Source organism: Macaca fascicularis, chromosome 15 (assembly GCF_037993035.2).
Source record: "Macaca fascicularis isolate 582-1 chromosome 15, T2T-MFA8v1.1".
Classification (NCBI taxonomy): Eukaryota; Metazoa; Chordata; class Mammalia; order Primates; family Cercopithecidae; genus Macaca; species Macaca fascicularis.
Window position 1 is genome coordinate 2,165,417 of NC_088389.1, and position 15,090 is coordinate 2,180,506.

A 15,090-nucleotide genomic window follows, 5' to 3' on the forward strand; every position below is an offset into this window, starting at 1 on the left:
ATGTGTACTGTGGGTACATGTATGTAGGTGTGCATATATCAGTGTGTGTCTTTGTATGTGGTGTATATGGTGGTGTGTGTGCCTCTACCTGTATGTGTATATGCACGTGTGTATGGTGTATGCATGGTGCATGTGATGTGTATATGGCATATGTTCACATGTGTATGTGTTGTGTATGACCTGTACATGATAGTGCATGTGTGGGTAGAGATGTATGTGTGGTGTGACTATGGTGTGTGTACATACATTTATGTACGTGTGTGTATGGTGTATGCATGGTGCATGTGTGTACATGCAGTGAGTATATGGCATGTGTGCACATGCATATGTGTTGTGTGTGACCTGTACATGATTCTGCATGTGTGGGTAGAGATGTATGAGTGGTGTGATGGTGTGTACATGCATTTGTGCACGTGTGTGTATGGTGTATGCATGGTACATGTGGTGTGTATATGGCATGTGGGTACATGTGTATGTGTTGTGTATGACCTGTCCATGATTCTGCATGTGTGGGTAGAGATGTATGTGTGGTATGACTATAGTGTGTGTACATGCATTTGTGCACGTGTGTGTATGGTGTATGCATGGTACATGTGGTGTGTATATGGCATGTGGGTACATGTGTATGTGTTGTGTATGACCTGTCCATGATTCTGCATGTGTGGGTAGAGATGTATGTGTGGTATGACTATAGTGTGTGTACATGCATTTGTGCACGTGTGTGTATGGTGTATGCATGGTACATGTGGTGTGTATATGGCATGTGGGTACATGTGTATGTGTTGTGTATGACCTGTCCATGATTCTGCATGTGTGGGTAGAGATGCATGTGTGGTATGACTATAGTGTGTGTACATGCATTTGTGCACGTGTGTGTATGGTGTATGCATGGTACATGTGGTGTGTATATGGCATGTGGGTACATGTGTATGTGTTGTGTATGACCTGTCCATGATTCTGCATGTGTGGGTAGAGATGTATGTGTGGTATGACTATAGTGTGTGTACATGCATTTGTGCACGTGTGTATGATATGTGCATACACAGGTGGTGTGTGGAGTGTGCTCATGTGCATGGATGTGTGGTATGCACATGGTTCCTGTGTGCATGCACCTGTCTGCCCTGACCATGTCCCTTTCCCTGGGCTGGCCTTTTTCTCAGGGCCATGTCTGGAAACATGACCTTAACCCTGAGGCTGGCAACATGGGGTCAACCTGTGGGACTGTAGTGCATGGCTCAGGGGCTCATTGGCCGACAGAAAACAGTGGAGAAAATGCCCCCTCCCTTCTCTCTGGGGACCTGGGCATGGCAGGGTTCTGTGGATTGGCTTTGTATGTGATTTTTTCTCCCATGTCCTGTTGGTCACTCCAGTTAGAATGTAGGGATCAGGCAGGTCTAGCTTGATGTGAACTTGTCTATTGCAAAAGTGCCCAACAGTGGAACAGGTGTGTTTTAGGGTAATCGACTCCTTGAGTTGCCCCATCTGGGATGAAGAAATCTTCCACTTCCCAGCCAGCTGTCTATTCATTTGTTCACCTGCCTATCCATCCTTTTATCCCATCACAGCCACAGAATCTCTCTCCAGCTCTGTGATGAGTGAGGGAAGTGTAAACAATCCAGAAAATAACAGAAGAGGCCACAAGTGACCGGGGTCGGTGGCTCAAGCCTGTAATCCCAGCACTTTGGGAGGCTGAGGCGGGCGGATCACAAGGTCAGGAGATCGAGACCATCCTGGCTGACACGTTGAAACCCCGTCTCTACTCTAAATACAAAAAAGTAGCCAGGCGTGGGGTCAGGTGCCTGTAGTCCCAGTTACTTGGGAGGCTGAGGCAGAAGAATGGGGTGAACCCGGGAGGTGGAGCTTGCAATGAGCCAAGATCGAGCCACTACACTCCAACCTGGGTGACAGAATGAGGCTCCGTTTCAAAAAAAAAAAAAGAGGCCACAAGTTCGAGACCAGCCTGGCCAATATGGTGAAACCCCGTCTCTACTAAAAATATGAAAATTAGCCCGGTGTGGTGGCGTGTGTCTGTAGTCTCAGCTACTTGAGAGGCTGAGGCAGGAGAATCGCTTGAATCCGGGAGGCAGAGATTGCAGTGAGCTGAGATTGTGCTACTGCATTGCAGCCTGGAGGACAGAGCAAGCCTCCCTCTCAAAACAACGGAAAAAGAAAATTAACTTCTGAGAGTCTGGCTGGGCTTCTGCTGGGCTGGACTTTTTCTCAGAGGGGGTTTTTTCTGGGCGGGGCTTTCCCTGGGTGGTGCTTTTTCTGGGCGGGGCTTTTTCCTAGTAGCGGCTTTCCCCGGGTGGGACGTTTCTGGGAGGAGCTTTCCCTGGGCGGGGCCTTCCCTGGGTGGGGCTTTCTCTGGGTGGGGCTTTCTCTGGGCGGGGCTTTCCCTGGGCGGAGCTTTCCCTGGGCGGGACTTCCCCTTGGCGGGGCTTTCTTCTGGGCTGGGCTTTTCCTGGGTTGGTCTTTTTTCTGGGCGGAGCTTTCCCTGGGCGGGGCTTTCTTTGGGGCGGAGTTTCTTCCCTGGGCGGGGCTTCTTTTCTGGGTGGGGCTTTCCCTGGGCTGGTCCTTTTTCTGGGCGGGGCTTTCCCTGGGCGGGGCTTTTTTTCTGGGCGGGGCTTTCCCTGGGCAGTTCTTTTTTCTGGGCAGAGCTTTCTCTGGACGGGACTTTTATCTGGGCGGGTCTTTCCCTGGGCGGGGCTTTTTTCTGGGCGGGGCATTCCTTCCTTGGGACCAGTGCGTACGCGTACCTTGCCTGGTCAAATCTTTAAAAATCTTTTTTCCTGGAGCCAGGCCATCCCTCCCTGGGGCCCACAGTTGGATGAGTAGAGTGGACAAGAGACCTATGAGCCTAAAGCTGAGTGCGGGGGGCGTAATGGGGGATGATTAGTGCCTTTTTATAGCAGCTGCAGGAGAAGCAGGTGAGGCCCCGTGGGCAGCTCTAAGCAATAACCCTGCCTTGGGCTGGGGAGATTCCTGCCTTCTAGCCCGAGGAGCCCTGGCTGGCCCCACCCTGCGCTCTGCCCTGGTGAGGGGGCTGCACCTGTCTCCGTGCCAGAGGTTCGTTTGACGGACCCATGGAAATGGTGGCCTGCCCTGGGACTGAGAGTGTCGCTGGCTCTTTCCCATATGCAGGGCTGGAGGGCTGGGCTGTGTTCCTCTGGGCGTTTCGATGCTGTTTTGCTCCGCTCTGTTGGAGCCTAGCAGAGCTTTTAGGTCAGGGACAGTGGGGTTTTGGCTGTCCCATGAGGCAAGGCTACTCACCCTGCCCTTCCCTACTCTTGCTTTTCCTATTCCCAGACACCCAGCCTTTCCCTTCCCAGGAGAACCTAGCCATTTGCAAATAGGGAGCTTTTTACAGTAGGCTTCTCCCGAGGTTGATCTGTGGCACCGGACCCTGTCCAGAGCAGCCTGATTTCCCAGGTACCTAACTGATTTCCCCTTAAGCTGCTGCTCCAGTTGTTGCAACCCTTCCGTTGGGAAGTCTGGCCCTCTCCCTGCCATGGGCCTTTTCGCCTGGCACATCTGCACATCACTTCCCTGGGCCTCGTCCCTGGCCCCAGCCCTGGGCCTTGTTTGCACAGGTTTGCCCCCTTGAGTTGCGGAGATTCCCAAGGGCAGGGTCTCCTCCATCTCCCTCTCCCACAGCCCAGCTCAGGGCAGAGGCAGTATGTGACTGTGGAATGGGGAAGGGCCCAGGGAGGGAGGCACAGATGGAGGGTGTCACATCAGCCATGCTGATAGGAGTGTGGGCGTGGGAGCGGGTGGGGTGTGGCTGTCCTTGGTGAAGGTGCTTTGGAAGCTGAAGGTCACTGTGCCCAAGAATGTCCCAGCTCTGGCTCAGATGGCGGGTGCTTGGCCAGGTACCACCCTGTGTGCAGTGTGTAGGGCCCTGCCCAGCCTCACCTGGCAGAAAGGATGATGACCCGGGCCTCCAGCTCTTTTGCCTCCATCAGCAGGGCTGTCACGTTCTTGGTCCCTGGGTCAAACTGCAGCACCTTCTCTGCCTGCGGTGTGAACAAGAATGTTAGCAGGCGGCTGGGGCAGGGGACATAGCACCTCAGGGGTGAGAGTCGGGCTGGAGCCGCTGGGAACCCCGAGGCAGCTTAGCTAGGGCTGCCATGGTCTGCGCCTGCCACCTGCGCCTCTGCCTGCCTTCCTCAGTCCTCGCCTGGCCTGGCCTCGCCTCTCAGGTCCTGTCCTGTCTTCAGCCTGCGCGCTCACCTGTGCTCGCTCTGTGCTCGCTCTGCTCTCTCTCTGGGTCTCTCTCTCCACCTCACTCCTGTCCTCATCTTTGCACTGAGCATGCAAGCTGAAGTGGACCCAGACTCAGGAGGCGTGCAGCGGACGGGAAACAGAAAAGAGTTTTGGAATGCAACCAGGAAAAGAGATGGGGCTGACTTTTCCAAAACCACGGGAGGTCCTCTGAGGTCTGATTCCGCAGGCCCCTGCAGGAGCAGCCCAGCCCCGGCGAGCGGGTGGCCAGGCGGGCGGGCTCCCTCCCGGGTTCCACGAGGAAACCCTGGGGGTCCCGGAGATTCGCATGCACTTCCCGGAGAGCAGCTCCTCCTGCAGCCGCGCCTGCCTCGAGGGTGCAGGCTAGGGTCACGGCGGGTGGGCCTCAGGCACCCACGCCGCCACGCCTGCCCTCTCCTGCCTGCCCTCTCCTGCCTGCTGCCGGCTGCCTCTCCTCATTGCTTGGGCCTGCGGCTCGGCGGCTGGGCCAGACAGTGGCCCTAGTGGCCGAGGCGCCGAGGCCAGGGCTCCCTAGCCATGGGTGGCGTGCACGTCCATGCATATATACCTTGGGTCCGCGCTTGTTGTCATAGGACAGTTGGTCGAGGTTTTCATAGTTCCTTTTTTTACTCTGATGAATAATGTGCACAGAGAAAATATGCAGACACAGAAGAAGATTATAAACGGTTGAAAATGACGGCGCTAAAGCAATCACACCACCTCCTCGGCACGTCTGCAGACGGGCTCCTACCTGGAGCTCGCAAACACCGAGGCCCCGGGCGGGGCTGGGGGCCGGGGGCGGAGCTGGGGGGGGTGAGGGTCGTGGGGGTGGGGCCATGGAGGCTCCCTGCCACGAAGCTGTGCTCTTGGAAACGGTCGTTCTCAGGATAAAGGGAGGCCCTGTCCGCGTCCACCATTCGGAGGGAGCCCCACCTGCCACCCCCACCCTGCATGCACCTGCTGTGTGGCCCCAGCAGTGCCCACTCCAACCCGTGTCAGTCCTGAGTGGGAGGTGAGCAGCCCCCCGGGGCCTGTCCCCATGTCCCTCCCCCTCCCTCTCCTTGGCCTCCCTCTGCCTCTCAAGAGACCGAGGTGTCCTCACTAACTGGGGTGCCCATGCCCATCGGCTCGCATATGTGCCCAAGAGGGTGTGTGTGCATATGTGCATCTGCAGGGGTGGCATGCGCCTGTGGGTATCTGAATGGGAGGGTTAGTCTGCAAAAGCCTGTGAAGGTTGCGGAAGGGCCAGATGGTCTGAGCACGCCTTTGTGTGTGTGCGTGTGCGTGTGCGTGTGCATGTGTGTGTGTGCGTGTGCGTGCGTGCATGTCTGTGTGTGTGCTGGCCGGCGCAAGTGAGGGTGAGCATGCACGTGAGGAGCGCACCTGTGCGCGTGTCCAGGTGTGTGTGTGAAGAGCGCACCTGTGCGCGTGTCCAGGTGTGTGTGTGAGGAGTGCACCTGAGCGCATGTCCAGGTGTGTGAGGAGCGCACCTGTGCGTGTGTCCAGGTGTGTGTGTGAGGAGCGCACCTGAGCACGTGTCCAGGTGTGTGTGTGAAGAGTGCACCTGTGCGCGTGTCCAGGTGTGTGTGTGAGGAGCGCACCTGTGCGTGTGTCCAGGTGTGTGTGTGAGGAGCGCACCTGAACACGTGTCCAGGTGTGTGTGTGAAGAGAGCACCTGTGCGCGTGTCCAGGTGTGTGTGTGAGGAGTGCACCTGAGCACGTGTCCAGGTGTGTGAGGAGCGCACCTGTGCGTGTGTCCAGGTGTGTGTGTGAGGAGCGCACCTGAGCACGTGTCCAGGTGTGTGTGTGAAGAGTGCACCTGTGCGCGTGTCCAGGTGTGTGTGTGAGGAGCGCACCTGAGCACGTGTCCAGGTGTGTGTGTGAAGAGTGCACCTGTGCGCGTGTCCAGGTGTGTGTGTGAGGAGTGCACCTGAGTGCGTGTCCAGGTGTGTGAGGAGCGCACCTGTGCGTGTGTACAGACGTGTGTGTGAGGAGTGCACCTGTGCATGTGTCCAGGTGTGTGTGTGGCGCTGGAGCTGCATGGAGGCAAGCGTGGCCTGAGCCTGTGGCTGGAGGTGTGGAGTGTGATGGAAATGTGTGCGTGCACCTGTGAATGAAAGCGGTTGGGTGTGCAGGGGTGAGTGTGTTATGGGAGTCCATGGCCGTGGGTGGGCACGCCAGAAGGTGAGGGGCCTGTCGGGCACTGGGGTGAGGGGCACTGTCTTGGGTGAGGCCCTTGGTGCTCATGCCCCTCCCACCCAAGACTCAGCAGAACCCCCACGACAGGACTTCCAGGACCTTCTGGTCTGCCCCTGGCTTTATCCCCGACCCGTGCCCTCTGGTCCCTCCCGGGTCCTGTGGTGCTTTGGGGGTGCCAGGTTGGCCCTAAGTTCAATGAAGCCAGCTCTGACACGAAACATGCTCCCAGCCACCCGTAGGTCTGGCCCTCTTCAGCCTGGGCCTCCTCCCACTGCTTGACCGGGAGCCGGCCCAGGTGCTGAGCACCCAGGGCTCTAGGGGTCCTGCAGCCAAGCACCAGCTCTGCCCCAGACTGCAAATGGGAGTGGTAAGGAAGGGGGCAGGGGTCTCTTGGACCCCCTCAAATCCCAGCTCTGATCTCTCTGCAGCCCCACAGAGTGGACGCCTGGCTGTGTTGGGGTCAGTGTGTCCTAGAACCAGGTGGCTAATTGGTCTTGGTGAGGAGTGCCGAGGGAGCCCTGTGGTGGGGGCAAGGAGGGGAGTGGAGCCCACGGGGCTGTCCGGGCTGGGGGGCAGGTGTCTGTGGATGGGGCTTTGCTGAGCTGTGAGTTGCAGAGCTTCAGGGGAGGCCACGCGGGGGAGGACAGGGAATGGGCCCAGCCGGGAGGGGACAGGACTGCAGGGACGGTATGTGCGGGCCATGTACAGGGGAGACCTTGCCCAGAGGGAGGCTGCTGGGAACTCAGGACAGGGTGGGCGGGAAGGGTGACGAGTCCCGAGCCCGGCTGGGGCCTCCAGGGAGCGAGGGGCGCGGGCAGGAGGAAGGGACGAGGGCGCGGGGCAGCGCGGGGCGGCGCGGGGCAGGGGTGTTTGCAGAGCTCCAGGTGGTCTGGCCCTCGCCCCGCAGGGACTGACACGAAGGAGATTTCGACTAATGGCAAAAGCGAGTGAAATGAGCCGAGGACAGGCTGGGGCGGGCGCTCGCCAGACGTGGTGGTGCTGACCATGCACGATGGAAAGAAGAGGGTGTCACACACGGAGCCACAGACACACGGCGGCCCGTCCTGCACCTTGGCTCCGCCAGGCGCCCGCCTGCGGCGCCGACCCTCACCTTGGACTCACGCTCCTCCAGCAGCGTCTCCAGGCGCTTCTGAGCCGCCCGGCCCTCGTGGTCGTCGCTGACCAGCAGGATGATGTGGTTCCAGCTGTAGACACGCATCATCTCGAACCACACGCTCGACTGGTGGGAGTAGGGCGGCACGGTGCGCAGGAAGCTCAGGTGGATGCTCTGTGGGAGACGGGAGCAGGGCGGGCTGAGGGGGACCCGTGGAGACCCGCCCTCCCACCCGCCCCCCGCCGCTGGAACACCCGCCGGAGGCTGGGAACCCCCTTCCTCCCACCCCCGTCCCCACCCTGCTGGGGACACTTTCTAGACCCTGGGACCCCCTCCTGTCTCCCACCCCTGTTCCCACCCCGCTGGGGACACTTTCTAGACCCTGGGACCACCTTCCTCTCACCCCTGTCCCCACCCTGCTGGGGACACTTTCTAGACCCTGGGACCCCCTCCTGTCTCCCACCCCTGTCCCTAACACCCTGGGGACACTTTCTAGACCCTGGGACCCCCTTCCTCCCACCCCCATCCCCACCCTGCTGGGGACACTTTCTAGACCCTGGGACCCCCTTCCTCTCACCCCTGTCCCCACCCTGCTGGGGACACTTTCTAGACCCTGGGACCCCCTCCTGTCTCCCACCCCTGTCCCTAACACCCTGGGGACACTTTCTAGACCCTGGGACCCCCTTCCTCCCACCCCCATCCCCACCCTGCTGGGGACACTTTCTAGACCCTGGGACCACCTTCCTCTCACCCCTGTCCCCACCCTGCTGGGGACACTTTCTAGACCCTGGGACCCCCTTCCTCCCACCCCTGTCCCCACCCTGCTGGGGACACTTTCTAGACCCTGGGACCCCCTTCCTCCCACCCCTGTCCCCACCCTGCTGGGGACACTTTCTAGACCCTGGGACCCCCTTCCTCCCACCCCTGTCCCCACCCTGCTGGGGACACTTTCTAGACCCTGGGACCCCCTTCCTCCCACCCCTGTCCCCACCCTGCTGGGGACACTTTCTAGACCCTGGGACCCCCTTCCTCCCACCCCTGTCCCCACCCCGCTAGGGACACTTTCTAGACCCTGGGACCCCCTTCCTCTCACCCCTGTCCCCACCCCGCTAGGGACACTTTCTAGACCCTGGGACCCCCTTCCTCCCACCCCTGTCCCCACCCTGCTGGGGACACTTTCTAGACCCTGGGACCCCCTTCCTCCCACCCTGTCCCCACCCCACTGGGGACACTTTCTAGACCCTGGGACCCCCTTCCTCTCACCCCTGTCCCCATCCCACTGGGGACACTTTCTAGACCCTGGGACCCCCTCCTGTCTCCCACCCCTGTCCCTAACATCCTGGGGAGTTTCTAGACCCTGGGACCCCCTTCCTCTCACCCCTGTCCCCACCCCACTGGGGACACTTTCTAGACCCTGGGACCCCCTTCCTCCCACCCCTGTCCCCACCCCGCTAGGGACACTTTCTAGACCCTGGGACCCACTCCTGTCTCCCACCCCTGTCCCTAACACCCTGGGGACACTTTCTAGACCCTGGGACCCCCTTCCTCTCACCCCTGTCCCCACCTCCCTGGGGACACTTTCTGGACCCTGGGACCCCATTCCTCCTACCCCATCCCCACTCCCTTGGGGACATTTTCTAGACCCTGGGACCCCTTCTGTCTCCCACTCCTGTCCCTAACACCCTGGGGACACTTCCTTTTTTTTTTTTTTTTTTTTGAGACGGAGTCTCACACTGTCGCCCAGGTTGGATGCAGTGGCGGGAACTCGGCTCACTGCAAGCTCTGCCTCCCAGGTTCACGCCATTCTCCTGCCTCAGCCTCCCGAGTAGCTGGGACTACAGGCGCACGCCACCATGCCCGGCTAATTTTTTGTATTTTTAGTTGAGACGGGGTTTCACCGTGTTAGCCAGGATGGTCTCGATTTCCTGACCTCGTGATCCACCTGCCTCGGCCTCCCAAAGTGCTGGGATTGAGCCACTGTGCCCGGCCAACCTGGGGACACTTTCTAGACCCTGGGACCCCCTCCTTTTATCCACCCCTGTCCCCACGACCCTGGGGACACTTTCTAGGCCCTGGGAACCCCTCTTTCTCCCACCCCAGCCTCTCCTCCCACATATAATCTTGGAAATGGAGGAGGTTTCGTGTTGGCCCCATAGCACCCTAAGGGACTTGGGTTTCTGTGGAATCGTTCCTGGGATGAGCTCACCCCCTCCCCTGCAGCCCACCACCTTTGGACAAGCTGAGCTCAGGAAGTTCTTGATGACACATAGTGCCTTGAAGATCCCCTGGGGCTGCCCAGAGTCCTCCCAAATTTAAACTCTATGTATGAAGGAGAATTCGCTCTTGGGGCTAAAGGCTTCATCTCCCCAGGCGAAAGCGTGGTGCTCGCTTGCCCTGGCTTGCTTTCCCTGGCCGCAAGCTGCCAGGGAGTGCTGTGGCACGGCGGGGAGTGGAGCAGGCTCTGCGCCACTCTGCCTCGGTTCTCTGTGTCTGTCCAGGTGAGCCCTGGTTCCTTCAGTGTCCCTGTGGACTCACACTGATCTTGTGGTTCTCTGAGGCCTCCAGGTTATTTTTCACCTGTTCCCTCTTTGTGGCCTGGGGCAGTGCCTTGGGGTGCAAAAATGTCCCCTGCCTCTCTCTGTCCACCTGGTGACGTGGCTGCAAGGCAGGTTGTGCTTGAGATCTTGGACTAGCTCTGACCTGACCTTGCCGGTTCATGTTTTGGGCACAGGTTGGTTGTAGTGTATAGACCATAGTAAGGCCAGGGTGTAGCTGTGAGGTGTGCCCCCTCCCTTTGGCCTGCTCTGGGCTGGGGGCACGTGCTGGGCTGGCCCTGCCCTGGGGCATCCCTTTCCCTGGGCTTTCATTTGAGCCACTGGCTGCTTTCCTGGGTAAGGCCATGTTCTCTCCTTCGCATGTGAGGAAACTGGTGCCCAGGAAGGCGAAGGAGGTCGTGCCTGAGGGCACAGGAATGAGACCCCCTCCTTCTCATGGCCAGGGGTGAAGTCACCTGGGAGGAGCAGTTTGGGTGCTGAGGGGCATGCCAGGGCCTTCAGAGCCTCAGGAAGGTGGCTGTTCCAGTCTCTCTCAGCTCCTGCCTCCGGGGCCTTCCATCCTCCCAGAAGAGCCCGGGCCTAGCTGGAGCGACCCCTGTGCTTTAAGGCAATGTTACTGAGGACTGTGGACTCTGGGCTGGAGGAATTTGGAGAAGATGGGGGACCCGGAAGCTTGGCTGCACAGCCCAGCCCTCTGGCTCCTCAGCACTGGCACCAAACTAGGTGTCCGCTGCCAAGTGGCCCTGCAGGTCTGTCAGTCAGTGGCCCCAGGTTGGTCAGCCTCTCAGTGCCCAGTTTGCATCCTGGGTAGACGGAGGGCTGTGTGACCTAGAGCAAGCCCCCGTGGCTCTCTGGCTTGGAGTTTCCTGCAAAACTGACTGGATGACCTCCCCCCTCTTCAGCGGCTGTTCCAGGATCGGACAGAGGCCCTCCTCCTAGCCTGTGGGCCAGGAGGGTCTGCAGGACGCTGAGCAAAGGTCCCCTCAGCCCTAGAGGCTGGAAGCCCCCAGGCCAGCGCCCCGCCCTGAGCTGCATCCTCATTTACGCCATGCAACCGCAGACATTGCTCTCCACCCATGCCTGCAGTGGGAAAGGCTGGCCCCACCACCCTGGCTGTGTGCACACCCCTTTCCTCCTGGAGCAACCCCCAGCTCTCCAAACTTCCCTTCAAAGTCCACCTGTCTGGAAAGCCTCCCAGCCATCCCTTCTCCCAGCCCATGGGCCCTCTTCTCCTGAGGGTGTGTCACTGGTGCCTGTGCCAGTGATTGTGTGTGACTTTGTGTGAATCCGTGGGTGTGCCGGTGTGCATGTGTGGGGAGGGTGAGCACAGCAGTGTCGTGTGTGGGTGCTGTGAGTATGAATGTGTGAGTGTGTGATGTGTGAGTGTGTGAGGTGTGCCCCCTCCCTTTGGCCTGCTCTGGGCTGGGGGCACGTGCTGGGCTCCATGTGAGCCCTCCTTATGCGTGAGAGAGTGTATCGTGTGTGTAAGAGTATGTGAGTGTGCATGTGACTGTGTTTGCAGATGTGTGAGTTGGACACGTGAGAGCGTGCAGACGTGCATGAACATGGGGGAGCTGTGTGGCTGTGAGTGTGTGGTGTGTGAGTTCCATGTGAGCGGGTCGGCCTGCTGCTCCTGGAGTGGCCGGGCTGTGCACTGGGGCTGAGGGCCGGCAGGCCTGGTCTGGCAGTCAGGCTTACCTTGTCGGAGTAGATGGACATGCGGGTGGTCAGCCCCAGCACGGGGATGCGGTAGAAGCCGGCTGTGTAGGAGACAGGGGTGGGAGTGAAGTGGTCGTTGGGGGTAGGCGGATGGCTAACTAGGATGGCGTAGACCTGTGGACACAGGAGACAGGGCCAGCTTGAGCCAGGGGTGGGCCAGGCACTGGGCTAGAGGCTGAGATCCGGAAGCAGCAGAGGCTGAACCCAGAAGGCTAAGAGGGGTGGGGGCACAATTTGGGTACATGCTACATGCCCAGGCCCAGATGCACACATGCCCACAGAGCGGGGGAGGGAGACCCCATCATCATCCTTTATCAGTCAATCGCAGAGGGGCAGAGGCAGAGCAGGGGCTAAGGGGACGCAGGGGAGAGCAGACCCCACCCGGAACTCCCCTCACTCTTCTCACATTGCTGACCGGGGCCCTGCAGGGGCTGCGTCCCTCAAGGGCCAGATGAAGGCCTGTCCTGGGGATGTCCCGGGGACCCTGAGCACAGGACGCACCCAGGGTGGACTGGGGAGGACAGCTGTTCCTGCATCATGTTGGCCTTGATGCTCAGAACCCACCCGTCCTTCCTGATGGGCCAGGGGTGGGGCCAGCTCACATCCCGAGACAGGGCAGGCAGCTCCGATGGCCAGTACTGGACTTCAGGGGGAAGCAGCTAGGAGCTGCCAAAGAGGCCGAGGTCCCTTCTGCTGGTGTCTCCAGGGGCAGGGCCTGAGGTGGGCTCCGTCTGAACAACACCCAGCCCTTACTTTGAGTGCTGGCCTCATCGTCAAGGAAGGGAAGGGAGGCATTGGGGGTGCAGCCCAGCCTTCCTGCCCATGACCAAGGCCCCATGGGGCAGATCTAAAGCCAGCGGCTCAGCCCCCTGGAACTGACACCTTCCCTCTCTCCCCAGCCCCTCCCAAGGTGGGGTCCACACCACCTTCACACAACAAGGACTTGAGTCTGTCCCCAGCTCTGCCTGTGCCTCTTAGAGCTTCGGCGAATGGGGACGGGGTGTACTGCATGGCCCCACGTGGCAGGACAGTACCTGACCAGGGGGTGTGTTCTGTGAGTGGTAGCTACAGGCATTGCCTTTGCTCCAGGGACCATGCCCACAGACAGACAGCAACACGGGCGTGAGTTGAAGCAATTTCCCAGGAATGGCCCCTCCCGGATTTCCCAAGTCCACCTTCTGTGTCCCTCCCCAGTCCCAGATGGAACATGTGACCGCGGCCACTGGCTACAGACGCGTCCCCCCAGTCCCATCCCGTGGTGTCCTGGACTGGGGCATGGGGGTGGATTGTGAGGTGGGGAAGGAGGATTTCTGAGAAGAACTCTGGCGTGCAGCTGCAGCTGTTTGAAGTGGTTCTCCCTCCCCCAGCTCTTGCCTCCAACCTGCACCCAGAGGTGCCTGGCAAAGGCCCGTAGATCCGTGTGTGACCATGCAGGCGTTCGCGCATGTGCTAGGGTATGGTTATACGCATCACATGCCCCAGCATGTCTGTTTGTGTACATGCGTGTGCATGACTGGAACCGTGTGTGTAAGTGTGCATGTTTGCATGTGCCTCTGGGAATGCATGCCAAGCCGTGTGTGGCACATGAGCAGGTGTCCATGGATCTGCATGTATGCAAGTGAGCATATGAAATTGTGTGATGCTGAGGTGCATGAGTGTGTGCTGATGTAACATTTGGTGTGTGTGTGAGCATGCATGTCTACAGATGTGGTGTGTCCACCAAGTAGGCACGTGTGAGCAGTGCTAGGCTGGATGTCTGTCCTGCCTCTTACATAAAGGGCTGCATTGCAGATCCTTGCAGTCTCATTGGAATTCAGCAGGCGCTCGGCCCAGGGGCGGACAGCTCCGACAGGCAAAATCCCAGGAGCCGCGTCCTCCCCCGCAGCGCTGGCTGCCGACAGCTCCCATGCCCTGACGCCTCTCGCGTGTGCACCCCCACTCCCACTCCCACAAAGCGCCCTGCTTTGGCACCTGAGCCATTACCCTTCCCAGGCAGACCCATGGGTCGGGGGAAGGGTAGAAAAAAAGGGCAGGAGAACCTGGAAGCAGAAACAAAGATGGCCCCAGGCCCCGTCCTGTTTAAAGCTCTGCAGGGCGGGCATGTAGCTGGACGGGCACTTCTGCCCCCATACCCGGAATACACACCCCCACACTGACACACTCCAGCCCCACGTCTGCACACACCAGTCAGGGCCTGGAGCCCCAGGGACCCTCTGAGGACCAGCCAAGGTGGCAGGTGACTAGTCTGAGGCCAAGATAGGGGAGTCAGCAGACCCTGGTGTTTGGTTCCTAGTGAGACAAGGGCCTCTCGGAAGCAGCCAGCTGACTCCGGGGTGGTGTCTTCCAGGGAGGAAGGGAGCACGGAAAGGATGGAATGAAACTGGGGGTGTGGGGGTGCAGTATGGAGGAGGAGGAGGTGGGGGACGGAGGTGGGGGAGGGCACCTGGCTGGAGATGAGGTCCTCGCACACTGACAGAGCCATCTGGATGGCGTTGGGCTTGTGCGTGACGGAGGTGGCGTTCAGCTGGATCTTCCAGGAACCATGCCGCTTGTTGGCCTGGTTCACGGCCTCGCGGAACATCTGCTCGTGCTTCCGCGTGCTCAGCACCGCGCCAATGTTGACGATCTTGGGGTCGCACGCGGCACGGGCGACGGAGCAGGAGAACAGCAGGGCGAGCGTCAGCAGGCGCATGGTGCTCATGGGCTCGGGCCGCGGGCCTGGTTCTGCGCTGCGCGAACGCGGGGCCCTCGGCGCATTCCCCGCGGGGCTTCCGGGCCGTCCTGCGCTCGCCCGGCCCCGCGGGCTGTGGACGCCACGTCTCCCCCGGAGCGGCGGTCCCGGGACGTCGGCAGAGGGAAGGGGCGCGGCAGCGCGCGCAGGGGCTCCGGGCGCAGCCCCACGCGACCGGCGCTGTCCACGGTGCTGAAGCGGGCCGGGCGCAGCTCCGAGCGCCCGGCTTGGAAAGGGCCCGGCGGCGGCGGCGGCTCAGCGGACGGCGCTGGTTCCGGTCCGGACGCTGCGGCGACTGCAGCAGCTGCAGAAACGCGAGCGGGGCCAACGTCTCCTGCCCCTCCCGCCGCCCCCGCTTCCCAACACGGAGGCGAAGGGGGCGCCTCCCGCGCCAGAGCGTGCGCCTGCGTTCGCGTGAGCGTGTGTGTCGGAGCGCGCGTGAGCCGGGAAGCGCGCGTGTGCGTGTGAGCGCGTGCCTGGAGGGGTCCTGGGACAGTGGCCTCTGCTGTCGGGGACCTGCAGGGAGCTCA

At 60.3% G+C, this 15,090-nt stretch overlaps 1 protein-coding gene across 19 annotated transcripts in view; it reads right to left on the reverse strand.

The window, feature by feature from the left end:
- Positions 1–14,859, reverse strand: part of GRIN1 (glutamate ionotropic receptor NMDA type subunit 1) — a 31,038-nt gene extending 16,179 nt beyond the window's left edge. For 6 of the 19 annotated variants that reach the window (XR_012424041.1, XM_005580341.4, XM_005580340.5 and 3 more), the window contains exons 1-5: positions 14,273–14,859; positions 11,809–11,943; positions 7,553–7,729; positions 4,811–4,873; positions 3,913–4,013 (exon numbers count right to left, since the gene is read on the reverse strand). Coding sequence is in view for 18 of the 19 variants with exons in the window: in XM_005580341.4 (XP_005580398.1) it covers positions 3,913–4,013; positions 4,811–4,873; positions 7,553–7,729; positions 11,809–11,943; positions 14,273–14,530 (734 nt within the window). In the remaining variant the exon portion in view is untranslated. Of the gene's footprint in view, positions 1–3,912; positions 4,014–4,810; positions 4,874–7,552; positions 7,755–11,808; positions 11,944–14,272 lie in introns of all 19 variants that reach the window. The other 13 variants (XM_005580344.4, XM_005580342.4, XM_005580339.5 and 10 more) reach the window with 6 other exon arrangements.
- Positions 14,860–15,090: the final 231 nt, after the last annotated feature.